Source organism: Dipodomys merriami, unplaced genomic scaffold, assembly GCF_024711535.1.
Source record: "Dipodomys merriami isolate MVZ:Mamm:240054 unplaced genomic scaffold, mDipMer1.0.p SCAF_2, whole genome shotgun sequence".
NCBI lineage: Eukaryota > Metazoa > Chordata > Mammalia > Rodentia > Heteromyidae > Dipodomys > Dipodomys merriami.
In genome coordinates, this window is record NW_027203381.1 from 4,504,398 (window position 1) to 4,531,888 (window position 27,491).

Here is a 27,491-nt window from a genome sequence, read left to right on the forward strand (position 1 = left end):
TCCAAGGAAAGTTATTCCTGTGAGGCTCCTCTGAGCAGGCGTGAAGGCACAGACAGGCGCGCCAGGGCGCAGCGTGAAGAGAGACAATCTGAGGAAGAACTGAAAAGGACCCCAGAGAACTCAATATGCATGAATTACAGAAAGGTCAGGGAAACATGGCTTCGGTGGCAGTGAAGATGGTAGCAGGTGGGAAACTCGCTAACACTGACTTAAGGAAAGCAGCTGTGTGAAATTTAGCACACTCCACAGACATCACAGTGCAATTTGCCCTTTGTGAAAATCGAGCCTGGCTTTTCCCTTATTGCTTTTTTTCTTGGAGAATGCTATTAGATCCTAACCTTTGGGAATCCAGAGGAGCCCTGCTGCTATTATTGGAAAGCAATAGGTCTACAAAGATTTGAACCAGAAATAGTTCAATAGTTTAAGTTTTGGTTAGGACTGTACATGAATGTATGCATGTATGGCTTAGCGTTAATTACGATTTTTCTTCTCTCTTGTGGTCTCTACCTCCAGCAGACTTTGGTATACCAACCATAGAGCTGAACACCCCGAGCAAGCAAATTTTCCCAGAGAATTCTATTCCGTTGGGTGCTAAGCACTAAAGCTTTGATTTGTTCATAGTCAAGGCTTCCAGGAAGAGGGAAGGACATTGACTCATTTGCATTTGGTTTTTGTAGTACACCAATAATGACCTCTCTCCCCGCCATGGCAAGATATGCACATTCTAATCTCTGCAATTTCCTCTAAATATTAATGAGTTTTTCGTCATTGCACAACAGAGTGAGGTCAAGGACTGCAGAGATGGGGAGATGATTCTGGAATCGTAAGAGCCCTGGAGAGGGAAGGGGAGGCAGAGGGAACAGTCAGAAGGAAATAGGAGTGGAGACGAACGATCAGAGACACTACATAGCTGATGGTGAAGACGAGGCAGAGCCAACAGCCCAGGAAAGCAGCTACTCTAAACTATCCAGAAGACAAATTCTTGTTAGGGTTAGTGGAAGGAAATACACCTGCCGGCTTTGGATTTCAAGTGGGAGCTGTGTCAGGTGTATAACTTGTCTTCAGCCACTAGATTTGCAGTAATTTGTTAAAACAGCATGCAAAGAGCTAATACAGGAACTATAAATATCTAAATGAAGCCCTGACGTGGAGAGGAAAGGAGGGAGGGAGGGAGACAGAGAGAGGAAGAAGGGGGGAGAGCCTGAGGGAGGGAAGAGAGACTTAAAAAAAAACCCCACAACACTACCTAAGGCAGAGATAGAAAGGGAAAAGAGAACAGCAGAACTTCCCTGATAACTAACCCACAAAATAGGAACTAGCATTTCAGCCTCTGTGCTTTTGCGGGTAGTCAGTGACTTATCAACAGATGAATTAGATAAGCAAACAGTCCCTAATCAGGACTGGAGAAGGTGAAGGGTGACAGAGTATCCTCTAAAAGTTTTGCTTAATTCACAGCATTCTGCGCCTAGGACTTTTCCCAGGGCACCTGCCCCCACACCTCTCCATCTTGGAGAGGAAGAAAGGGGAGCTAGAGGATGGGGCCACGGGGCAGTACTCACACTAGCCCAGGCTTTCCTTTTGCCAGATTGGCAAATCTTTCTCTTGTTAACAGTAGGTGGGGGGCGGGAGAGGGGGGGCAGGGGAATGACTGAATCTAAGGTATCAGTTAAAAGGGATTCAGGAAAATGGAGTTGAGTCTGGATATTTCAGCCAGCTAGAATTTAAGACGGGAGAACTAGGCAGCTGAAGTCTAGAAAACAGGAACCCCAAGCGTCCTGCTGGGATCAGACTGACCTAACTTCTGCCACATACAGCAGGCATCAACGCACATGATCTGAATTGGGTAGTGTTGGTTCTGACAGAACTCAGTGCCCACTGCTCACTTCCGCCTCTGGTGCAAGTGCCTTTTGTTGCAGAATTTTGCCCAGAGGCCTTGCTGGCAGGGACTGTGGCATCTGCAGCCTCAGGAGCAGGACCCCTAGCATAGAGAGAGGTCGCAGATGAGAGGGTGCCATTCCTCTGCCCTCCCCCGGGGGCAGGGAAGGTACAGACGAGGCTCCCCACTGAGCCCTGCTCTGAACTCTAAGAACAGCCTGCAGAACAGGAGTTAAGGTGGTAGTTAGGCAGTACTCATTTATTGATCACCTGCTCTGGGGGACGCTGCTCTTGGCCTGGGGTAACCGCTGTGGTCTCCAGACACCCCCTCCACCCCCGTTGTTTCTGGGCCTGTCCTAGTGTCAGTACTAACAGGCCCATGTCTGGGACCTACTTGCCCCCTCCTTGACAAAGCCAGATGCCAGGTGGCGTTTGACGGAGCAGTAGGAGGCACGACCCCTTTCCATCATGGCACACAGCAGCTGATGACATAGGAGATCGCGAAGCTATATCATATCTGCATATCCATAGTGGCTCGCTTCTTCAGTTTGTGAACGAAGCGAGCTCCTTCAGTTTCCAGCGAGCAGAGGAGCCGTCTCCCCAGGACATAGTTTTGTTTTCACAAAGCACTATCTACCTGGTGTGGAAGCCGGTGGAGGTAGTCCGGCTCCGTTGGCTGGAAGCGAGGGTGCTTTTCCGTCTGATGGCGCTCTGCGCTTCTCAGGACCTCTTGGCTTGGGGAAAAGGTGGGCATCTTCCCAGTGAAGCCACAGGCATGGAGGAGAGGCAGATGGAGACTGCGTGCTTCCCTGACAGCTGTCTCCTGGATCACAGAAGTCCTGACTGAGGGCCGGTCTTTGGAGGGAGGCGGGGCCCTGGAAGCCTTGGTGATTCATATAACCAGCATCACTACCCACCCTGGCTTTGCTATGAGTCTGTTTTCTTAGGACGTGAGCCTTCAAACCTACAGTCCCCTAAGACAGGATTTCTCATTCAAACCAAGACACCACGTAGCAAGGCATGGAGGAGAACAGGCCCACAGACCTAATGACTGACCACACCACATGACTGTAACTGGTTCGCGTAATTAGCACTTGACTGACTGGGAGGGGTGGTGGGGACGCAGCTGGGGCTGGGGACTGTCCTTCCGGGGGGGGGGGGGCTGTGGAGATGAGGACCAAATTGCTCTGATGGAAACGACATGACTCACTTCTTTCAGAAAAGCAGGAAAATGGCAAGAGAAGTTCAGAATTCGTTTTTGTTTTGTTTTCTTTTTAAAGAAAGTAAAAAGGATATATCTTAATTTGGGCACAGATAGATTTTCTGTCATTTGGGAAAATAAAAATTTCTTCTAACAACCTGGCATGCAGTCATGGCTGGAGTGTGGCAGACAAAGTGGCCATCGAGCCTTTTCTCTTGGGGGACCGCAGGTTGGACGATTCTCCTCAGACCCTAGTGGGGTGGAGCCAGGGGGCACAAGGCAACAGGAAGTGGGGTCTGCCCTTCCAGCAGCTCCACCTATGCTCACTGGGGTCCTGTGCTTCTCCAAGGAGGCTGAGGGCTGAAGGTCCAGGGCTGGTGAACAGCAGGACTGTGCACACACCTTATTCTTTGCTTCTCAGATGGCAAATGTCTCCATCTCCCTGAGCAGCCCTAAAGTATCACAAGGGGCAGCCATGAGCGATGTGGAATACAGAGGCAAAAAGAAGGAGCCGTGTCAGGGGATAGGGCCTGGAGGAAAGAGATAGCCACTGTCCGCAGAGCGGAGCTACGTGCTGCTTCCTGATGCTTTATTTTTTTAGGAAAAAAAGTCCCAAAGAAGAACTTAGCACGCATCATTACCAGACATACTCAAGACCTAGAGTCTCTGAAACACAGCTGCCAGGCAGGGTTCACTCTCCTGGACCCTCGGTTCCGTGCGATGAGATGAGAAAGCAGGAGAGCTCCGAGGGCTGTGTGGTGAGCTGGGCCTAGGTCTTGGCAGCAGGCGCACAGGTGAGCAGCAGGGAGAGGCTCCATGCCCAGACGGCGGCTCTCACATCCTCGAGTGCACTTCTGACTCGGGTGGGGCTGTGGTGCGGGGCTGGGGGGGAGTTCTTCACTTGGAATATTGCTGATAAGAATATGCTGTAGTACATATTCATGCATTTAAAAAGATATATAGCTGCTAAATTTACCTTTTTCCCCCTTGGGATAAACACGTGCTATGGGTTTGGAAGGTCTGAGGATATAGCATCTTTTTATTTTTAAATTTCATATAGGTTGCTTAACTCTGTAGCTATAGAGCAAGTGTAGAAAATGTATGCCAGGGCATTCCCACCCATGGAAATCAGCAAACAATGCCCCGACCCCACCCCAAGTTCTTGCTAAGAGTGGGCATGACTGTTCTTTCTGTTTATATATTTGTAAATTTGATTAGTAAAGGTTTTGTGAATTAATTTAACAGTCATCGGTTGTCTTTTTTTGAGAATGTGTTTTCTTATGGTTGATACTTTAGTATTTATATGTTGTGTTTTTTGTGGTTGATATTTGAGTACTTATATTATTGCTTATCTCTTTGTTTCATTTAGTTTATGTTTGCCATGAGCGAGGTCTAAATTTTCCTCCTTGTAGACATATGTACATACATACATACCTATGCATGCATATAGATACATATAAAAATTCCATTCATATATATCTCTCTAAACCCCAATTTCATCTCAATTCCTAGGTTTATAAAATGTATTCTCAGCTTTTGAAAGTCCACTTTTCTCCTAGCTACTCAGGAGGCTGAGATCTGAGGATCATGGTTCAAAGCCAGCCAGGGACGTCTGTGACACTCTTAACTCCAATAAACCACCACAAAACCAGAAGTGGAGCTGTGGCTCAAGTGGTAGAGTGCTTGCCATGAGCTGAAGAGCTCAGGGACAGTGTGCAGGCCCAGAGTTCAAGACCCACAACTGACCACAAAAATGTGCATTTTTCTCATTAAAATAATTAATAAATCTAAATTTTATTATATTGATATAAATGAATACATTATTCTAAGTTCTGATTAGGAGTCTTTCCAGCTGCTTGTACCATTTTTAGGGAAATTCTAACTGATCATCGGGGTTAAGTTTTACAGATCAGGAACATCTTTTATTAAGCAGTGTTATATTTACCTTTCACCAGATTCTTTCACCTCCTGTTAACAGTTGTCTTGATTTACTACCTTAGTTGGGTAGGGTGACAAAATTGTGATCTAAAGATATATCTGTGCTTTTCTTTTTTCTACTTAATAGTTTTTCTAACTAAGGCTAATTTGAGTTCTCTGAAGATTCGCAAGGGAAAGGGTGATTAAGTGCTTGACTCTCTCACCTTTCTTACTCTGGGTTATAAGCATGAGTTGGTGTTCTGGTAACTTCCAGAAAGAAACAAGAATGAAGTAGTAGTTAATGTGTTGCCCCAACCGGCACTGAAATGGTTTTTTTTTTTTTTTTTGCTGTTTCTTGGTTCTGTCTAGAGGTGGTAATGTTTTAGAGCATTCTCACTTTTAAACTGTTGAAAAGCCTTTTGCGAGGGTCACTAAAGTCGGAGGAAGAGTCGTCCGTCTCTGTCTCTGAGATGATCTTCCTTCTGCCTCCAGTTGCTCTGGGGTGGGAGCAAGTCAGGTGACTGCTATGAGATGCAGGGGGCGGGTAGGTTTGTCCTGTGACGATTGGTTGCTGAGCATGCACGCTTTTCACCTCACTCTTACTTGCTGAGATATGAACAGGAAGCTTCAGAGTGGGGAGAATATGTCTGTGAGTCAGGACTGCGTGGTGTTCCTTAGGCAACCATTCAAAGCTAACTGTTAGGTTCTCTGCTTGACAAAATTTCAAGATTCTCTCAGAAGGAACTATCAGAACGACATAGATGATCTCTTCCGACAAACAACAAAAGCTGTCTCCATTCTGTTTCCCTTAATAGTAGCAAAAACTTTATTATGGGTGGAGCTGATCATATGTGATGTGGATGATACAAATGAGATTGATGACAGTGGTGATGATGATGATGATCTGTGTATGTATGTTTGCATATGGATGAGGATTAGAAAAGGGAGAGGAATTTGGGGGCAGATCTTGGCCTATATAAGTCTAGATTATGTGAGGCAAGACTCACACAGAGGAGAACAAACCTTCAAATCTACCTCTCAGCAAGGGCCAATAAACATCTGTGTGGCCAAGGACCCAAGTGCCACACCTCCTTGCATGCTTTCAGACAGAGAGATGGGGTCACAGAAGACTCTAGCCCTGCACCTCAGTGTAAAGTTCAGTTGGCCCTGGTAAGCACTTTCCTGTCTGCCAAATAAAGCCTTTTGTTTTGCCTTATTTTATTATTTGGTGTGCTAGTACTGGGGCTTGAATTCAGGGTCTCATACTATTGCTTGGCTTTTTTACTCAAGACCAATGCTCTACCGCTTGAGCCGTCCCTCTACTTTCAGCTTTTTGCTGGTTAATTGGAGATGAGTTTCTTGGACTTTTTTGTTTAAGCTATCTTTGAACTGGGATGCTCAGATCTCAGCCTCCTGAGGAGCTAGGATTACAGGCGTGAGTCACCTTCTGAAGGTAATGCTGCCTTTTCTTTCTAGTAGTGTGAATTGCATGGACTCAGGCCTCCTCCACAAATTCTTCCTGGAGGACTAACCAGTCGAGAAGGGGCATAACTTAATAAATCCAAATAGTAAACCAAATGGACATGGCTGTTCTCTGATCCACCTAAGAAACTAAGATGGTCCTGAAACCTAGCAGCTACTAGAAAGGTGAAGGCCTTTCTTTGGAAATACCAATCTGTGTACTTTTGTTTTGATGGCAAGACTGCAAAGCATTAAAAAAAAGAAGAAACCATATTTAACAGGAAAGACAGGAAACATGTTTAGATAGGGGTAGAGATAAGAAAGCTCACTGAATGTAAGTGAACGCTGAATATACTGTGCTTTGATTGGTAGGGGGAAAATGGGGAAGAGAAGGTCAGGAAGTTTTTGGCAGGTTGTTTCAATTTAGAATTAGAACAGAGCAGGGTAAGTGCCTCCTCTCAACCTGTAGCACCCGAAGGAGCAAAGTAAAAGAGAGCAACAGAACTGTATCTGAGCTGGAATGATTGTGAGTAGCCAACCAGTAAAGATGCTTCCAGAAGAGGAGAGGCTTCGTGGCTTCACAAGTGGTTGCTTCACAAAAGAGTAGCTACTGCATCAGGTGGTGGCGAATGTAGACTTCTCTGTGGTGAGGAGAAGAGCTCAGAGCAGGGGATGAATTTGTTCCCAGCAGGAGGGCAGCTACCTGCGGTTCCAGCTGTGTGAACTAAGGGACAGAAACTGCAGGTCAGTGGCCCAGAAGTTGAGCCACCCCAAACTGGAAGACTTTATCCAACACCCAGCTGGAAGAAGAGGCTGACCATCTGAACTCAGATCGCAAGGTTAGTTTCCTCTCAGAGAAAATCCGTCATCGGTAGGAGGAAGGGTTGGTGTATGATATGACAAGCAGACAGATGTGGCAGGAGAAGAGAGCGATGTCTAATTGGATGATTTTTATCTCCACAAACCTGGGAGTTAATGAGCTTGGTAAACCTGACATTTAAGTACTTTTCCTCAGCCTATTGCCAGAAAAATTGTATTGATGACAAACTAGATATTATTAGTTCCTGAAACTAAGAAATTTGAGGTAAGCTGTTAGGTTTAACTTTCCTTTTCTTAAGAAGGAGCAAGTAAGGATAAATCCAACAATAGCTGGGCCTTGCAAAGACTGATTTCACTACACAGGTTGGCACACTTTCTGTAGAGAGCGCAGGAGCTAATACAAGTGCAATCCACTGCAACTGAATACCTGTTAGCCACAGACAACTGGTACACAGGAGGATATTCAGTGTCACCTGATCAGATGGTGCACGACCTGATGAACTCAGTCCTGAAGTTTTTCTGCCGAACTCAGTAAAGATTGTCATCCGAATGGAAGTGGGTATTATAGGACTTGTGTATTGTAGTCTTATTCTTGGTGTGTGTGTGTGTGGGGCAAGACCTAAGTGTTGCTGGGGTTCTAAGGAAGCCATGGTTTACAAGACCCCGCATATCAGTGATTCGCTGTTGCAGATAGCCTCAAGGGGTCTTGATGGAAGCGCGCACTTCTCCCGCAACTAGGGTAGTCCAGCAGAGGTGCAGTCAGATCCCTTCCATCTGAGAAAAAGAAGAGAGAACTGGGACCTCACACTTGAACTAGTTTCTCCACGTGTTCTTAGAGCTGCCTGGGCCTTCTGGCTTCACTGGACCGGGCTGGCTAGTAGGTGGTCCGCTATCTGAGAGAGTGTGCAAAGTCATCACCAAGCCTTGCAGCGTGAATTGGGAGAGTGTGGTTAGGGGGATGGAGTAGCAACTAGAATCCTCCCAATGTTGAGAAATGGTACAGCATCTGGAGCAACAGAGCTTATTACAGAAACAGAAGCATGGAATGGGGGCCACAAGGGAGTGGCTGCTTGTGGAAATGAACAACATGGGAAGATGGCTGTCCGGGTCAGCTGGAGTCCCCATTTAGAGGAAACTCCTGGAACAAATGCTTGTGGGCTTCGCTGAGATGTTTGAAATAGTCGAGAAACCCACTGATACTTTGATTAATGGCTTCCTTGAAGACAAAGCGCTTTCATAGAGACAGCTCTATTAGAAAAAAAAACCCTCAAACCAAAACCCCTTCATAAATCATGCAAAAAAATGGCTGCCAACATTACAAAAATAGCTCTGATATAGTCTCTATTTGTCTTTGGTTAGATGTTGATAAATAGGCTCATCTCAAGCGAAGTTTAACAGTGGAACTTTATCTCCAGGCACATGGCTGTCTTTGCCTTTCCTGTGAATTCCTGACCTCCAGGGCCCTCAGTTTCTGAGTATGAGTGTGCATAAGTTTTGGTCACTTCTGATCCTTTGGGCTCTGGGTATCTTGGGAGTGCAGAGATCAACATGAGTTCTTCTCAGCTAGCAACCTTCCCTTTCCCAGTCTCCTTATACACCCGCGTATTTCTCTCCCCGCTAGAAGAAGTTCTATTAGGGCTGGTGGTAAGAACCCCTCGGGGCCTACAGGGTGCTGTCACCTCTAATTTGTTTTAGTACACTGTCATGGCTACGTGTTTGGTCCTCAGGCCTTTTAACTCCTACTTATATGTTGGCCACTCTTTACCCAACGCACGTTTCTGACACTTTTCCTGAGCACATGCACAGGTGCGTGCACACACACATTTGTAAGTGCATTAGTAAGCGTTTCTTTGGATTCTCACACCTTACATTATTTATATGACATCCTGGACTCTGATCTTCTGCATTATTTATTTCCTGCTGCTACCAGGAAAGTGGGGCATGCTGCCTATGCGAGGCTCTGTTCTTAGAATGTGTGTGGGGTTCGTTAGCACTGGGGGCCAGGGTGATGGGAGAGCACGTGACATTAATAACACACAGCCAGCAGCACAACGTGGTGGCTTCCGCACCTGGGAAGATGTGAGGAGCCTTTGAACTTTTGAAATTCACTAGCAGTGATTGGTTTTTCGTGGAAATTTGCCTTTCACAAAATTAACCATTACAATGCATGATTCATTAGCATTTGATGCAATCTCACCATGTTCTGGAATGGTCACCTTTGATTATGTTCAACATTTTCAGCACCCTACAAGATGACCCCCTTCCTTAAGCAGACCTTTCATTGTGCTCTCCTCTCTCTAGCCCCTGGTAAGCAGCACTGGATTTGCCTCTCCTGGACATTTCATATCAATAGGATGGCACTGTATAAGATTGTTTATGTCTGCCGCCTTTCATATTTCATAGTGTACTTTCAAGATTCATTCACGTGTACACAAATCATTACTTCATTCCTTTTATGGCTGAATGCTATTCCCCTGAATGGATATATGAACATTTAAAAAATCCATTTACTTGTTGGTGAATACTCAGGTTCTTTCTACCTCTGGCTCTAGAGAATAGTGTTTCTCTGAACACTGGTGCTCAAGTGCTTATTTGAGCATCTAGTTTTAATTATTTTAGGTATATGTCTAGCAATAGAGTTGTTAGGCCATATGATAATCCTGTTTCTAACTCTCTCAGGAACTGACAGTCTTTCCCATAGCAGCTGCAGCATTTTACATTCCTATGAGCAATGCACACAGGTTCTAAGATGATTACTTTCTCTATTTTTGATTGTAACTGTTCTAGGTATAAAGAGATTTCTCATTATAGTTTTGTGGTGTGTGTGTGTGTGTGTGTGTGTGTGTGTGTGTGTGTGTGTGTGTGTGTGTGTGTGTGTGTGTGTGTGTGTGTGTGTTGGTAGGGGGCTTGAACTCAGAGCCTAGGCACTGTCCCTTAGCTTTTACTGGCATTCTACCACCGAACTACAGCCCCACTTCTGGCTTTTGGGGTGGTTAATTGGAGATAAGAATCTCATAGGCTTTCCTGCCTGGGCTGCCTTTGAAGTGCAGTCTTCAAGTCCTAGTCTCCTGAGTAGCTAATATTATAGATATGAACATCCAGTCTTGGCTTCTCATTATTTTTATTTTTAATTATTATTTTATTTTTATTCTCACGTTGACTAATTATCTTTTATTTTCCCTTTGCCTCCTGTGACTAAGTTCTGCTATGTAAGCTATAATCCACTTTTTTCAGTTATCTTCCTATCCCTTTGTGCGACTTTTTTCTTTCCTAATCAGATAGAAGCAAAAATGATCCTTGATAGGCAAAGAAATCCTAAGCAAAAAGAGCAATACCCATTTTAAAATGATCATCCAATCCATAGTAACACAACTGCATGGTTTCATCAGAGAAAGACTCAGGATCAATGAACTAGAATGGAGGGCCACAAATAAGCACACACATGTAGTCATCTGACTCCCAATAAACATACTAACATGCAAGTTGGAGAACAGACATTAACTAGTGCTAGCTAAACTGGCTATGCACCGGTAGAGGAGTGGAACTAACTCCCCCTCTCTCTGCCTGCAAAAAGAAAATTATTTAAAATGGATCAAAGACCATAAAATATTAGGTCCAACTTTGAAATACTAAAATAAAAATATACAGGATTTCCTGATTGGATTCCAATGATACAGGATGTAAAAGCAAGATATGACTAATGGGATTTCATCAAATTAAAAAGTTTCTGCACATCAAGGAAACAGCTATTGTAGTGATGAGAAAGCCTACTGTGTGGGAGAAAATCTTTGCAAGCTACTCATCAGACAAGGTACGATTATCCAGAATGTATAAAGAATTCAGAAAATTAGAAACAAAGAACAAATACCCTACTTAATAAATGATTCAAATCAATGAATCAAACCATTTTCAATAAATAGAAATATTCCAAAGGAACAGACTAGAAGAACCAAAAATAAATCTGTGTATGTACAGCCCCCTGAATTCTGACAAAGGAACCCAAAAGAAAGCTAGACTGGCCAACTGGGAAGGGAGCAAATGGAGAGAGGCAAAATGGGTGAACATATGATCATCACATTCAGTGTACGTATGTGAAAATAGAACTGAGGAGCTTGATGAAGTTGGTAGTCAAATGGAATTGGGAAAATGATAGAAAGCTGATGGATGATGATACATTGTACAACAGTTGAACTGGAAACCACCGTGGACAGTTCTTTGAAGATAATAATACAAACTTAAAATGTTTAAAAAGAGAGGAGGGAGACAAGAAAGAGCCATGGATGGTACATTTCATCAGAGTATATTACATGTATGTATGGTACTATCACAATGAAACCCCTTTGTAGAAATAATGTACACAATAAAAAGAGGTGATTAGAAATGATTTTATTTTATTTATTTTTTATTGTGAAAATACCATACAGAGGGGTTACAATTACATGGGCAAGGTAATGAGTATATTTCTTATCAAGCATTGTAGCCTCCTCCTTTGTTTCCCCTTCCCATCCCTTCCCACACCCCCTCCCCCAAAGTTGTAAAGTTCCTTTTGTACATCTTATTGTTGCAATGGGTCCACCTGTATCACTATGTAAACGATTTGTTTTTTCCCTTCCCCTCCACAAATGATACCAACATCAAATACAGTGAAAGCAGGGGTTATACTGTGGGGGAGGGACATACAAAGCAACAATGAAATAATCTTATAATTGCATTAGAAACAAATGAATGAAAGAAAAAAACATTTAAAATACATATCTTAGGGTTCATTTTCCTAACATCACCTTATCTGACCTTTTCTGCTTGACTCAGATATATACTAGTTATTGCAAATAAGGGAAATCATGGGACCTATGTTTCTTTGGGCTTGGCTTACTTCACTTAATACAATTTTTTCCAAGTCTTTCCATTTCCTAACAAATGGGGCAATGTCATTCTTTCTGATGGAGGCATAGAATTCCATTGTGTATATAAACCACATTTTCTTGATCCATTCATCAACTGAGGGGCATCTGGGTTGGTTCCATATTTTAGCTATGGTAAATAATGCTGCAATAAACATAGTTGTGATGGTAGCTTTTGTATGGTCTTGTTTGTGATCATTTGGATAAATGCCCAAAAGTGGGATTGCTGGGTCATAGGGGAGCTTTATGTGGAGTCTTTTGAGGAACCTCCAAACTACTTTCCAAAGTGGTTGAACAAGTTTACATTCCCACCAACAATGAAGTAAGGTTCCCTTCTGTCCACATCCCCTCCAGCATCTGTTGTTATTAGAGTTCTTGATTATAGCCATTCTAACTGGGGTGAGGTCGTATCTCAATGTTGTTTTGATTTGTATTTCTTTTATGGCTAGAGAGGTTGAGCATTTCTTCATGTGTCTATTGGCCATCCTTCTTTCCTCTTCAGAGAAGTTTCTCTTTAATTCTTTAGCCCGCTTATTTATTGGGCAGTTGTTTCTTTGAGGATTTGTTGTTGGGGGGTTTAATTCTTTGAGTTCCAGGTATATTTTAGATATGAGACCCTTGTCTATTATGTGGTAGTGAGGATCTTCTCCCAATCTGTGGGCTTTATATTGATCTTGCTAGCTATGTCCTTTGCCATGCAGAAGCTCTGCAATTTCATGCAATCCCATTTGTCCAACCTTTCTTTGATTTCTGGGTTTCTGTTAAGAAAATTCTGGTCTGTGCCAAGGAGTAGAAATGATTTTATACTCATCATTTGAAAGAATATATTTACAATCAATAGTTTTATAGCTAATTATAATATATTGCTAAATCAACCTCATGTTCTTACCATACAAAAATAAATAAAAACAGCCCCTTTTATTATGAAAGTAGTATATTCAAGACTTTTATAAAAGTTTTAAAAAGCCCACCTGTAATTGCTAATTGTGTGTGCATGCGTGTGCATGTGTGTATATACATGTGTGTGTGCATGTGTATACATATGTGTGTGCATGTATGTGCATATGTGCACATGTATGCGCGTGTATGTATATATGTGCGTGCATGTGTGTATGCGTGTGTATATATGTATTTATACGTATGTGTGTGCATGTGTATGTGTGTGTACATGTGTAAGTGTGTATATGTGTGTGTGTGCATGTGTGTGTGTGTGTGTGTGTGTGTGTGTGTGTGTGCTGATACCAGGACCTGAACTTAGAGATTTGTGTCCTCATTTGGCTTTTAACTCATGACTGGTCCTTTACCATTTGAGTCATACCTCTGGTCTGTTTTTTTTTATTCCTGGTTTACTGGAGATAGCATCTTGTGGACTTTTCTGCCTGAGTTGGCTTTGAACTGCAATACTCAAGTCTTAGCCTCCTGAGTAGCTAGGATCAGAGGAATAAGCCACCAGAGCTCAGCTTGCTTATACAAAAGGTCTTCATGCATGCTTTCCCAGGCTTTTTACATATACATACATGGATTAAAAAACATACTTTCTGAAGTTAAGTTTGCATCCTGTTTATTTTTGATTAGTTTTGTGTTTAATACACAGGTATGTCCAATGACATTTCCCCATGACATTAAACATTTTGTTGACATCTTAGCAAGGGTACAGTACATGTCCTTTGCCCCAGACAGTGCTATATATACTGTTGTTGATTATTTGTTCCTGAAAACTTGGGGAAAAAACCCAACTATCTCAGAATTCAGAAACTATATATGCTTATAAAAAAGAATCTTTACTACACTAAAAAAATCCAAACTTTTCTAGTAGTTGCTTTTATGAAAGTGCCCTCTCCTGAATCATGAGGTATGGATGTTGCTGGCTGTTGTTTGTCTGTCATCAGCTTGGAAGTCTTCCATCTTACTTAGATGATGGTCGTCGTTTGATAGCTGTGTGACTCCTCTTTAATCTCCATGTAGCAGCAAACACTGTAGCCACACCTGCACATCCTCACGCTGTAGCCACACCTGCACATCCTCACACTGCAGTCACAACCGCACATCCTCACACTGCAGTCACACCTGCACATCCTCACACTGTAGTTACACCTGCACATCCTCACACTGCAGTCACACCTGCACATCCTCACACTGTAGTCACACCTGCACATCCTCACACTGTAGTCACACCTGCACATCCTCACGCTGTAGTCACAACCGCACATCCTCACACTGCAGTCACACCTGCACATCCTCACGCTGTAGTCACAACCGCACATCCTCACACTGCAGTCATACCCGCACATCCTCACACTGTAGTTACACCTGCACATCCTCACACTGTAGTCACACCTGCATATCCTCACGCTGCAGTCATACCTGCACATCCTCACACTGTAGTCACACCTGCACATCCTCACACTGTAGTCATACCTGCACATCCTCACACTGCAGTCACACCTGCATATCCTCACACTGTAGTCACACCTGCACATCCTCACACTGTAGTCACACCTGCACATCCTCACACTGTAGTTACACCCACACATCCTCACACTGTAGTCACACCTGCATATCCTTACACTGTAGTCACACTTGCACATCCTCACACTGTAGTCACAACCGCACATCCTCACACTGCAGTCACACCCACACATCCTCACACTGTAGTCACACCTGCACATCCTCACACTGCAGTCACACCCACACATCCTCACACTGTAGTCACACCCACACATCCTCACACTGTAGTCACACCTGCATATCCTCACACTGCAGTCATACCCGCACATCCTCACACTGCAGTCACACCCGCACATCCTCACACTGTAGTCACACCTGCACATCCTCACACTGTAGTCACACATACACATCCTCACCCTGTAGTCACACCTGCACATCCTCACACTGCATCACACCTGCACATCTTCACACCATAGTCACACCTTTTGTAGTCACGTCTCTAGATTTTTCTCATATTTCTAGACTCTAATCACAGCTGCAGGCTGTAGCCAGGACCTAGTTTGTATTCACAGCTTCAGACAATAGTCATACTCCTAGACTGTACTCATACCATTTTTTTCTTGGTTGGTTGCAGGGCTTGAACTCTGGGCCTGGGTGCTGTCCTTGAACTCTTCAGTTCAAGGCTAATGCTCTACCACTTGAGCCACAGTGCCACTTCTGGTTTTCTGGTAGTTAATTGGAGATAGAGTTTCCTGCCTGGGCTGGCTTTGAACTGTGATCCTCAGATCTCAGCCTCCTGAGAAGCTAGGATCACAGGCGTGAGCCACTGGCACCTGGCTACACTCTATATTCTTTTCCCATTTTCCCAAACCAGTTAGAGTGAATTGTTCTTCTTTAGAGTATCATAAAACTTAACTGGATAATTTGCATAGAAAATATCATTTATTATTATTGTTATTGCTATTATTATTATTCTCAGTTGTGGGACTTGAATTCAGGGTCTGGGTACTGTCCCTGAGTTCTTTTGCTGAAGGCTAGTACTCTATCATTTTGTGTTATAACACCACTTCCGGTTTTCTGCTGGTTAATTGGAGATAAGAGTTTCACTGAGATCTTTCAGCCTGGGCGGGCTTCAAACTGCAATCTTCAGATCTCAGCCTCCTGAGTACTTAGGATTACAGGTGTGAGCAACCTGTGCCTAGTTCAAGTTTATTATTATAGATCACCTTTGAATTCTTCCTGTCAACTATGTGAGGTATTTCTTGTGGAAAAGACCATCTCTTCATGCTTGTGTTTCCAAGACACTAATCAGTGTACTACTAATAATGTAGAAAAAATTAGAGGTCATTATTGCATCAAATTGTTTACAAGAAAGAGAATAAAATACTCTTTAATGTGTAACAAAATGACTAGAGACAGATAATATCATAGGTATGAAAGATTTATGGAAATGAGAGTGCTATGTAAGCATATGACAGCATGATACATTATTACATGTACACATTATAATTGAATTCTAGTTCTCATTACATTGTGGATTTCATGTCACCTGAAAATGTGCCCATTAGACATAAGTTTGGAGTAGTTGATGCCTATTTATAATCATTTGGACTGAATCAGACAGGAAATTCAGAGTTAGCATTAGGCAAATTGTCTCTAATGATTTCTTCTCTTTTCTTAGATTTTATTTACTTATATATTTTTACATATTTATTTATTTAGTTTGTTTGTTTGTCTAACAGTACTAGGACTTGAGTTCTAGGACTTGTGCTTGTTCAGTTTGTTTGCTCACTGCTGGCACTTTACTACTTGAGTCATACCCTCAGACTTTTGGCTTGTTAATTGGAGATGGAGTCTCTTGGACTTCAATGGCTAAGTTGTCTTTGAATCTCAACTCTTTAGATCTCAGCCTACTAAGTAGCTAGGATTGAGCCATCAGTACTTGGCTTTTTACCATTTATTTTGAGTTTATCAATGGGCCCAAGTGCTATACAATTCCTCATTTATGTAGAGCTATAATTTTCATATCGACATGTTAAATATCCCTCACAAACTGAAGTGCTGTACAGAGGGGTTATGGTTCCGACGCTTCCATCAGAAAGAATGACATCGCCCCACTCATAAGGAAATGGAAGGACTTGGAAACAATCATATTAAGTGAAGTAAACCAGACCCAAAGAAACACAAACTCCTCAGAATGAGAATTGTTTTCACAGGAGAAGGAAGACAGCAGTGATGAAGCTGAGAAATCAGTACTGCCTTGATGTTGTGCTGTGGTTAGTCAGGATGTAGCCACTGGGAGAGTTAGCTGAAGAGTGCTCAAAACTCTCTGTCTAGTGTATAACTTTCTGCAACACTATAGTTCTTTCCAAATAGAAAGTTGAAAAATATCTCAAAAAGTATAGGGGATTTATAGAAGTCCTGGGCTGCCTTTGTTTCTTGTATCTGGAGGTCTTCTGGGGTCTGTTTCCCTCTGCCAATGCAAATCCCTGAAGCTAGCCAAGAGGTAGAACTGGCAAGAAGTCCATACTGGAGGGGCTATGGGTATCACAATCACTCTCACCCATCTGCAGTTTCTGCCTTGACTTGAAAAATATTTACTAGCACTTTTATGCTTTAATTTTCCTTGGCAACTATATATGAGAGGCAAGGTCAAAATAGTATATAAATATATGTAAATAGTATATGCATATACAATAGCATATACCCTCTAAACAGTATATACATATACAAGTAATATATTCCATATATAGAATATATTTTGTCTATAATATGATATCTAGAATATGTGTTTATTATAACATATTTAATAAAGAGAATATATAATATGAATCTACATGTAACATTAAATTATGTATAAACTAATATATAATTATAAAACAAGATACATAATATATTCTACATATAATAGAATATAATATATAATGTAAATATGTATGATATATAATATAATATACATTAGTATTTATATATACATATATAAAACCTCTTTTTGTTTCTTTTTTAAATTTTTTTAAATTTTTATTTATTTTTTATTGTGAAAATATTGTATAGAGGGGTTACAATTACATGGGCAAGATAATGAGTACATTTCTTATCAAGCATTGTAGCCTCCTCCTTTGTTTCCCCTTCCCATCCTCCCCCGGCCCCCCCCGCAATGTTCCCCCCCACCACCAAAGTTGTAAAGTTCATTTTTGACATAATGACTTGTACTACTCATTGTTGCAACGGGTCCATCTGTATCCTTATTTAAACGACTTGTTTTTCCCCTTCCCCTCCACCAATTATACCGACATCAAATACATTGAAAGCAGGGGTTATACTGTGGGGTAGGGACATATATATATACATATATAAAACCTCTTTTTGTTTCTGTGTCTTTCTACCTGAATATAAGTTCAATGAAAGGAACAGTTGTATGTTTCTTTTAGTATATTATTTTATCCTTATTGCCTAGAAGTGGAAAAAGACCACATTTGCTGAATGAATGAATCTTTGTAGACAATGCAATCTTAAAAATAAGCTGTTTCTCCGAAAGAGAAGTACCGAGAGCTTCTAAGAGAGAAAGCAGAGCTGCTGTAGAAGTGCAGACTTCTTTCCTGTGCCATATGTCAAAAGAGAAGTTGCCGCTGATAAGATCTGCGAGGATTGAAGCAACGCATCATGCTGGCTTGTGCATGTCACAGTGTGCAAACATTTATTTATTTATTATTTATTTATTATAGACCAGCCTCCTAAACGGCTCCCAGGGATGGATTTCCTTCCTTTCCTTTTGGCTCTTCTTCATGTGCACAAAGGTAAGGACAATCTTTCTGTTGTCGTTGTCTTCTTCTTCTTCTTGTTCTTCTTCTTGTTCTTGTTCTTCTTGTTCTTGTTCTTCTTGTTCTTGTTCTTCTTGTTCTTGTTCTTCTTGTTCTTGTTCTTCTTCTTCTTGTTCTTCTTGTTCTTCTTGTTCTTCTTGTTCTTGTTTTTGTTCTTCTTCTTCTTCTTCTTCTTCTTCTTCTTCTTCTTCTTCTTCTTCTTCTTCTTCTTCTTCTTCTTCTTCTTCTTCTTCTTCTTCTTCTTCTTCTTGTTCTTCTTGTTGTTCTTGTTCTTGTTCTTGTTCTTGTTCTTGTTCTTGTTCTTGTTCTTGTTCTTCTTCTTCTTCTTCTTCTTCTTCTTCTTCTTCTTCTTCTTCTTCTTCTTCTTCTTCTTCTTCTTCTTCTTCTTCTTTTCTTCTTCTTCTTCTTCTTCTTCTTCTTCTTCTTCTTCTTCTTCTTCTTCTTCTTCTTCTTTTTTTTTTTTTTTACAAAATTTTACACTTTTGTTTCATTTTTGGTGTCAGGGTGTGACACTGCCCAAACTTCTTAGATAACTTATTTGTTTGCTCTAAAAATCTAAAAGTTAACAAGTGTCACTTGTCTATCTTTAGTATAATCTCAATTAGTACATTTTGTTTATTTATTTATTATTATTATCTCACTGAATGTGTGTGCTGTTGTCCATTTCAGCTCTGTGCGCAGAGATATCCTGGGACTCGACTGTGAAACTGACCAAGCAGCTCACTCTGGAGTGTGCGCACTTGCCGACACAGATACTAACCCAGATAGAATGGCTCAAGCACAATGGCCAGAAGGAAGAGCGGATTGCCATTTTCAACCCTATTTTGGGTCTGGAAATTATGGCACCCTATACTAATAGGGTGTCCATAAAAAACTCAAGTGAGGCTTCCAATGTCATCACCCTGAACTTTAACAACGCCTCCGACATGGACGCCGGCCTCTATACCTGCCGTTTAAACACTTTCCCACACGGGAGTGTGGAAAAAATCATACAGGTGGCCAAGACAGGTGAGCACCAAAGGGTTTTCTTTTCTTTTCTTCCACCTGCCAGATTTGATTCTTGTTCATCTAGACTTTATCCTCCTCTTCTGGTATTTTCCAATTTCATATTGAAAGTCTCGGATGTCATTCTTTCAAAGGAGTAGCACTATGAATCAATTCCATTCTTCCTAAGGCGCTGTCATTTCTGAGTGGCAGTGCCTCCCGCGTTGCGTGCTGTGTGAGGGAACCCTGGTTTGATATTGTCTTCCTGGTAACGTGAGTCTAGCCTGAATTGACAATAGCCATCTGTAGGTAAGGGGCCAGACCCCTTACTTTCACTGCTTTATCCCACTCCATGGTAACATTTCCTTAGAAGAGCCTTTCAGCTGTGGCTCCAGTTCCTGTACACTCAGAGTCCTGTGCACATGAGTTATGAACGATTCCCAGGCAGGCTGGCTTCGTCTTTCACTGTTGCCAACTTTGGCTAGAGAGGCCTCTTCTGAAATAGTCTGATGTCATTGGGTGTTTCCTGCTGTATTCACCCGTGTCTGGAGTGTGGTCCATGTTGTACAGAGTAAGTACGGTGTCTTGTAAAAGCTTGCGTTGTATGCATTACAGTTATGCTCTCTGTAACCTTGTGTTGGAGGTTCATGCCTTCTGAGTCTCAAGTTCCTGAGTTAATAATACCATGCTCTTTGTTGACTGGCTTAAGGATAAAGTGCATTTAAAGAATTTGACCTGTGGTTTCAGAGAATAGAAGGTGTTTTTTATTTGTTTTTTGTTTTTGTTTTTGTTTTTGTTTTTTTGATCAGTTGTGGGGCCTGAACTCTGGGCCTGGGCGCTGTCCCTCACCTCTTTAGCTCAAGGCTAGCACTCTACCACTTGTACCACAGCGCCACTTCCGGCTTTTTCTGTTTATGTGGTGCTGAGGAATCGAACCCAGGGCCTCATGCATGCAAGGCGAGCGCTCTACCACTGAGCCACCTTCCCAGCCCCTAGAAGGCGTTTTTATTCTTACTATTATTTCCTATGCATCTAGTACAAAAGAACGAATAACAAACTTTTCAGACATGAGTGACAGTATAAAGAAAGTAGTATTTTGGTTCTATATGTGATTTTTTTCCCCTGGTGATGCTCAAGTCATAACCTATGTGTGTGTGTGTATAGTCATATAATGACATATAATGTCATATATCGTATGACGTGTACTGGTAGTTCTGTCCAGAAGACTGTGATCATGGAACAAGAATTACTCCTAATATATTTATATCATCAAAAGAGAGGAGGGGAGATTGGGATAATCCTCAGAACTCCAGAATTTTCTCTGTGCTTCACTTGTCATCCACTTTCAATGGGCCAGCGTACAAGGCCGCTTGGGCTTTCAGTTTGCAGATCAAGGGGCCTGTTCCAAGAGGGAGGTAACAGGGTAGCAGCGTACAGTAAAGATTAGGGACCCTCATCCTGTCTTGTGGGATATCCAGCAAGCACACACAAGCATTTTTCTGCTTGCCTGAGGATTTCTCCACCCACGGCCTCCAGCCGTACTTTCTATACCCAGTCATGGTTCCCGTGGGACTCTAGGGCCTCACAATGTACTATGAGGCTTCATTTATAAGGGATCCTTATTCTAAAAGAAAAATGACAGTATCTTATAAGGGAGGTCAAAGGACCAGAAGGTAAAAAAGCTTTTCATATTTGTGAATTATCCTTTCTTTTTGGTAAAGCTAAATTCATCATTAATCTTGTCTATGCAGAAGGAGTGTCAGTTAGCAAAACCTCTTTAAACATTTATTAAAAATCCCATTTGCCCCCGCCCCACCCTGAACCCATTTGCTGTTGTCTACAGATACTTGTGAAATGCTAGTTGTAACTTTTAATGTAGCGTCCATTTAGATGAATCTTTCAAATGAAGGAATGAATTATGAAACCCGGAAGCCATTCCTTCTGGGACCTGAGCCTCCAAAGCTGGAAGGAAAGAGGCTCCCCGCCCCCCACTCCCCTCCCCGCCTTGCATGGCCAGTCTTTCCATTTTCAGTCGCAAGTCATGTATTTTGAGGTCTGGCAAAGGGCCAGCAATTGGAATCAGGTGGCTTGGCCTTCTCTGAAAATTGAGAATAGAGTATGGAACCAGGTTGCCCATGTTGATTGCTGCACCAAGGTGGGATTTTTGGCAACAACTGTAAACAGTGTGGGGAGTATATATATATATATATATATATATATATATATATATATATATATATATATATATGTTATATGTATATATATATATCATTCAGATTTATTGCTTCTTTTTTTTCCAAGTTAGGAAAAGAAAGCCCCACTGGTCTGTCTGGAAATCGTGGTGAGATGCTGAGCTGGCAGCAGAGGGATGAGCTGGCAGCCCCGTCTGGGCCGGGTGATGAGAACACCCAGGGGACTGCATGTTGTTCTTGTGTTTTTATCACGTGTGGTTTTGAAGAACATATGATGCAAAGGCAGGGGGTGTCCTACCCTGTTTGAGATTTGGAAGGCTGCATGTTTTTCTCCTTTTAATCTGAGGATAATGACAAGATGAAACACCAGTTGCATTTCAAAATTTACCTTAAAAATTTGCCTAAAATTTTCCTTCTGTGCATTATTAGCAATATGCGCTATAAATATTAAACTTTGGCATAAACATTCCAAGGGAGGTGATTACCTGTTTAACATAAAATAATGCAACTCTTGGAATCAAGCAACTCTATGTCGTATAGCAGACCGTAAGAACTTCAGATGGATGAAGGAACAGAGCCTCGTGGTCCCTACGCATATTGACTTCTATTACTTGTCAGTGTTGTACATAGATATTTTTTAACCACCATCACTCACTTGAATGTGGACAATTCCTCAGTTCTGGTGACACTGAGAAGAAATGGGGTCTGTTGGTTTTTCCAAGGTCTCAGGCCTACTCAGTGGCCTCCTGTGCAGGTGGAGCTGTACCATCTAATTACATCGAGCCCCGTGGGATCTCAGAGGAGAAGCCAGTGGCCATCACACCTTCCCCTGCTTCCTCACACTCTCAACCAAGATGAGCAAATGTCTTATTTTGAACCAATGGTATTGCTAGCATAAAATTAGCTAGCGTGTTAGTTTCAGAAGATACGTTTCCTGATGCTAAAGAACGTCATGGTACCATAATGGCTATTTTCATGATGCTGAGATGACTTAGAAGGTAAGGTTTCAAGACAGCGCTTTCATGGCAGAGGCGGTGGTAGAAGTAGGGTCCTGAGAAGAAACATTGTCTTGATTTCTGGCCACACTCCGTGAAAGTGAGTGTAGTTCTGTTCATAGGAATGTGCTGTCCTGCTGGTTATCTTCCCCTGGGTATCTGCTCTGTGTGAAGTTACCAGAGTTTCCCTGGGCACGTGTAAACCATGAGTCACAGCACAAAGGGTCTCCACTGTGACACTGCCACCATGCCTACTGGGAGCTTTGAATACATCCCCCTCCCCAGTACCACCCTCTCCCTTCTCTTCTCCCCTTTGATTAAACATTTCAAGCTGTCTGTAGCTGCTTGTCTAAGTTCAGGATGGAATCTTCATTCTAATTTGTCCTGGAAGTCAGGGAAGAGGAAGCTTGAAGAGTGGTTCCAAGTTTTTATAATGCAAGGATTGAAAATTGGTGTCTTTATTTATTTGAGGGGGAAAAAAAGCGGAAATGGGGAGTCTGGCTTGGAAGAGAGGACGTCAGTCTGTTTCCAGGGCGCTGAGTTGTAACGCAGCGCTGGACCAGGCACTACTTGTAACTATAAAACAGCAGGACGTTCAAGTCAGCTGACCACCCAGGGCACGTAATGGCATAGGGAGGGGGGTCTAAAGGCATAGCTAGAGGGACGGCCACTTCAAGTGCGAAGTCACAGGGGAGGAGTGGAGGGAGGGGAGCTGGGTGCGGACAAAGGAGAGGCGATGAGCCCGCCATTGAAGAGGGAGCTGCAGATGGTTTAGACCACGGGAGGCAGAGCTGTCTGTCCTGGTTCTACAGAGGCCAGGGGCTTTGCGTGTGCACCTTGCCCTCCCTGCTTCCCCGCCCCACACACATAGTTTTTTGACTGCGATCTTCCACGTTTAAATCCACGCTTCTCGGTTTAGGAGCAGAGCTGCTTCTGGCCCTCTCCTGTTAAGGGGTTGGCTGTCTCATGGTTGGGGCAGGCTCTCGGGGCCGCTGCACTGGATCTTAGACAGCCTCTGGTCCTCACTCCCTGACGGCCCATCCGTTGCCTGAGTCCTCGTGTCTGTTGCTGGCTGGGGGGCGCTGACTGGCCCCATCTTGTATGTGCCAGAATGGATGGCAGTGCTGGGGGATCTGGGAATGGAAGGGCCTCTAAAGGCCATGCTCATCCCTCCCCAGTGCTGGGGGCTCCAGGAATGGAAGGGCCGTCAGTTTCTGAGTACAACGTGTCCTGATTTACGTTATCCCTCCCACCATTCTCTCTCTTCCAGAGAAGAGACAATTTGGAATTGTCAGTGGACACAGAGGAATTTGCTGTGTTCTTCATGCGGACCATTGTCCTCTTCACCTACTCTTCTTTTTTAATTCCCGGATGATTGCAGGCTAGTGACACACAGGGCTGAACTGCTAGAGAAGGAAATGCCCCTTAAGTTTTTTGTTTTTGTTTATTTTTGTCGGTCGTGGGGCCTGAACTCTGGGCCTGGGCGCTGTCCCTCAGCTCTTCAGCTCAAGGCTAGTGCTCTACCACTTGAGCCACAGCGCCACTTCCAGCTTTTTCTGCTTAGGTGGTGCTGTGGAATCGAACCCAGGGCCTCATGCATGCAAGGCAAGCACTCCACCACTGAGCCACCTTCCCAGCCCCGTAGCTTAACTTTTGAGACAGATTTCCCTGGGGCCTCCTGGAGCATGTTCTTAGCCTGGCTGGAGAGTACGCCATGCTTGATTCTTCCTCTTTCAGTGATCAAGACAACTCAACACCTCTTCCCTGGTCTTTACCACAGCAGCTCATTTCCCAACACCCAAAGAAGCTGCCAACCACAGGGCCCGGGGCACATTTCCTCTGCAGAGCTGTGTGGGTGCTCCTCCTTTAGGGTGGAGAAGGTGGTTTTGTGTGTGAGTAAGAGCTCACAGCCGCCATCTTTGGTACCCATTGGGTCACTGTGGAAAAAGCTCAGCCTAGCTCCTCCCCCACACTGTCTAGACATCACAGTGGTTTTTTGTTTCTCTCTCTCTTTTTTTTCCCCTAAAATTACTCTCATCAAAGGCTGAAAAATAGAGAGAGCATTGTTCTGTAGCACTTTCTCTGGGAAACTTTTCTGGAAGATTGGTAGCTAGATGTAAGTACACTTGAAAGAAACCTTATAGGAATTTACACATTAATAGACCACACTGTCAACTGGAACTAAAAAGAATTATAGTTTTCATTTTATAAAATGAGGGAAGTGTGTGTGTGTGTGTGTGTGTGTGTGTGTGTGTGTGTGTGTGTGTGTGTGTGTGTGTGTGTCCCAGTGCTGGGGCTTTAATTCAAAGCCTCCATTCTTGCTTGGCTTTTCTGCTCAAGGATGATTGTTTTCTTTCTTTTCTGGTTAATGAGAAGTAATAGTCTCACTTTCAGCCTGGGCTGGCTTCAAACTGTGATCCTCAAACTCAGCCCAGTAAGTAGCTATGACGACAGGCATGAGCCACCAGGGCCCAGCACAATGAGGGATTTCTGAATGTGCATACAAACAAGAAAATAAGTAGCTGGAAGGAAAGAGAAGCAGAGCTTCCGGCCTCCCTGGCATGAAAACCGTGAGAACTGTAAGAACAGAACTGATTTCTAGGTTGTGCATTTTGCTGCTGGTTGTTTTGGTTTGGTTTCTACAGGGAGTAGAGACTGCAAATAGAATGGTCTTTCCTTCGAGGAAACGGTAAGAGACGATTTCTGAAGTCATTAAAGATTGGGAAACTGTTAGGAATTGTGAGACCATCATGTCAGTCCTTCAGGGATCAGTGCAGAATGGCTCCCTCAGGCAGCGTCTCGTGTACTTACTCTAGAATAGTTAAATAACTCAGAGGATGGGCTGTTGGCCATTCCCTGGGGAGATTATCCACAATCCAACACATCTCAATGTGAGCAAACTTCCTCTGACTTCAGCGATTTAGCCAGCTTGCATTTTCAAACAGTCTGACCCATCAACTGTCCAGAGAGAAAGACCCACATCCATACACTATTGATATGATAAGAGCGCATGCATAAGGATGGAGATATCATCAAATCATGTTTATAATACGGTAGAGAGATGTGTGTATCATACCTTCTGAATTCAGTAGAATGAAGATGACCCGGGCTATGAGAACCAAATCTGGGCATGAGTTCTGTATTTAAATGCCCCATTTAACTAGCAGAATACTTCAGAAATCTAACATTCTCATTGTAGAGAGCTAGCTTTTAAGTATACATCTGTCTCTTTTCCTGGCAGGCTGAAGGAAATTCTATGTACTACCAACAAAGGCATTTCAGAATAGCTGAGTGAATGTAGGGATGTGTGTGTGTGTGTGTGTGTGTGTGTGTGTGTGTGTGTGTGTGTGTGTGTGTGTGTGTACCTGCTATTAGTATAGGGTAATTTATTTCATGACATATAAAGAACCCATGACTAGAACATTCTAGATCATCTTTCCAGTTATTTTCAATGAATGCATAGAACACATTGATTTCTCTTTACAAACTGGGTGCTGCAGTTGGGCATACAAAATTTTTCATTTGAGGAACCACTGAAGAATTCTATTATGATCTCACAGATGGAACTTGGCAATAGTAGTGTCACAAATGCACCATTTTGTATGTCTCATTAGCTCATGACATCAGATCCTCAAAATACCCATTTATTATCTTTTCAGAAACATAGTTGCTCTTTCATGACCATTTATATATCATGGGGTTTGTAACTTCTTTCTTCTGTTTTCCTTAAATCCTTGTAATGGCTTTTAAACATTTATTATGACACATACACACAAAACCACTGGTACTGTATTTCTTAGTGCTGAAAGTGTTTGAATTTTAATTTTTTTAATCAGTCCTAGGGCTTGAACTCAGGGCCTGGGTGCCGTCCTGAAGTTACTTTTGCTCAAGGTTAGTGCTCTACCACTTGAGCCACAGCTTAAAAAGCCAACTGGCTTTTTCGGAGTAGTTTTTTGGAGATGAGAGTCTCATGGACTTTCCTACTTAGGCTGGCTTTCAACTTTGATCTTCAGATCTCAGCCTCTCGAGAAGATAGGATTAGAGGCGTGTGCCACCAGCTTGAATTTTAATTCTTAACATAATCTCACTAATATGTTTTCAGTGAAAATAGCAGAATTAGAGTGAAAGGACAATTGTTGTCCAGATGACATTTCCCGTGTATAGAATTCTGCTGCATTCGATGAACGTTGCAAGCAGTACTTTCAACAATTGCATGAAGCCCTTGTCAGTTCTTTGAATGGACACTTACTGTCCACTGTGAACAAATGCAGATGCCCATGGAATGCCTTTGTGTAAGGCAGGTCACAGTCTGAGGGAGCGATCCACCTGCTTGGGTGTGAGCGTCTGGCTAGAAAACATTCGGGATGGCAGAGTGCAGCTTGCTACGTAGCCTGGGGAATCAGGAGATGCTGAGGTTACTTTTGATTTGGGGGGACCCAGGGGCTGGAAGTCTGGGTGTGACTTGGATGGGCGGAAAGGAGGTAGCTCCAATGGACAGAATTGTTATGAGAAGCATCGCAGACAAGAGAAGCACTGTCTGTCTTTGGGGCATAGTACAATGAGCACGCGTGGCCAGAGTCTTAGGCGTAGGTGGGCGCGTGGAAGATCCTTCCCTTTGGGCTTTATTTGGTGGCTAGTAAAGTTGTCCCATAGGTTACATGTGGCCCATAACTTGCCTAGCAGCAATGTGAAAGATGACTGAGAGAACAGAAGCGGAAAGATGAAAGGCAAGAAAGCAGGCAGAGCAAGAGCAGGCCTGTAGTCCTGAGCAAAGGAAGACGCTGCTTCCAGGACGGGCCCCTATGCAATCCCTTTGATTCCTCCACTTCACTTTGCCTCCCCCCGGCTCCTCCTCCCCATCCCCTGCCTTCTTTCAC

At 43.0% G+C, this 27,491-nt stretch overlaps 1 protein-coding gene across 2 annotated transcripts in view; it reads left to right on the plus strand.

The window, feature by feature from the left end:
- The first annotated feature begins 3,786 nt into the window (after positions 1-3,786).
- The window catches only part of Cd226 (CD226 molecule), a 63,191-nt gene continuing 39,486 nt past the window's right edge, over positions 3,787-27,491 (plus strand). The window contains exons 1-3 of one of the 2 annotated variants that reach the window (XM_070028608.1): positions 3,787-3,870; positions 18,348-18,419; positions 19,113-19,451. In XM_070028608.1, the coding sequence (XP_069884709.1) occupies positions 18,374-18,419; positions 19,113-19,451 (385 nt within the window). In that variant the 5' untranslated portion in view covers positions 3,787-3,870; positions 18,348-18,373. Of the gene's footprint in view, positions 3,871-6,833; positions 7,294-18,347; positions 18,420-19,112; positions 19,452-27,491 lie in introns of those variants that run through there. The other variant, XM_070028607.1, reaches the window with a different exon arrangement.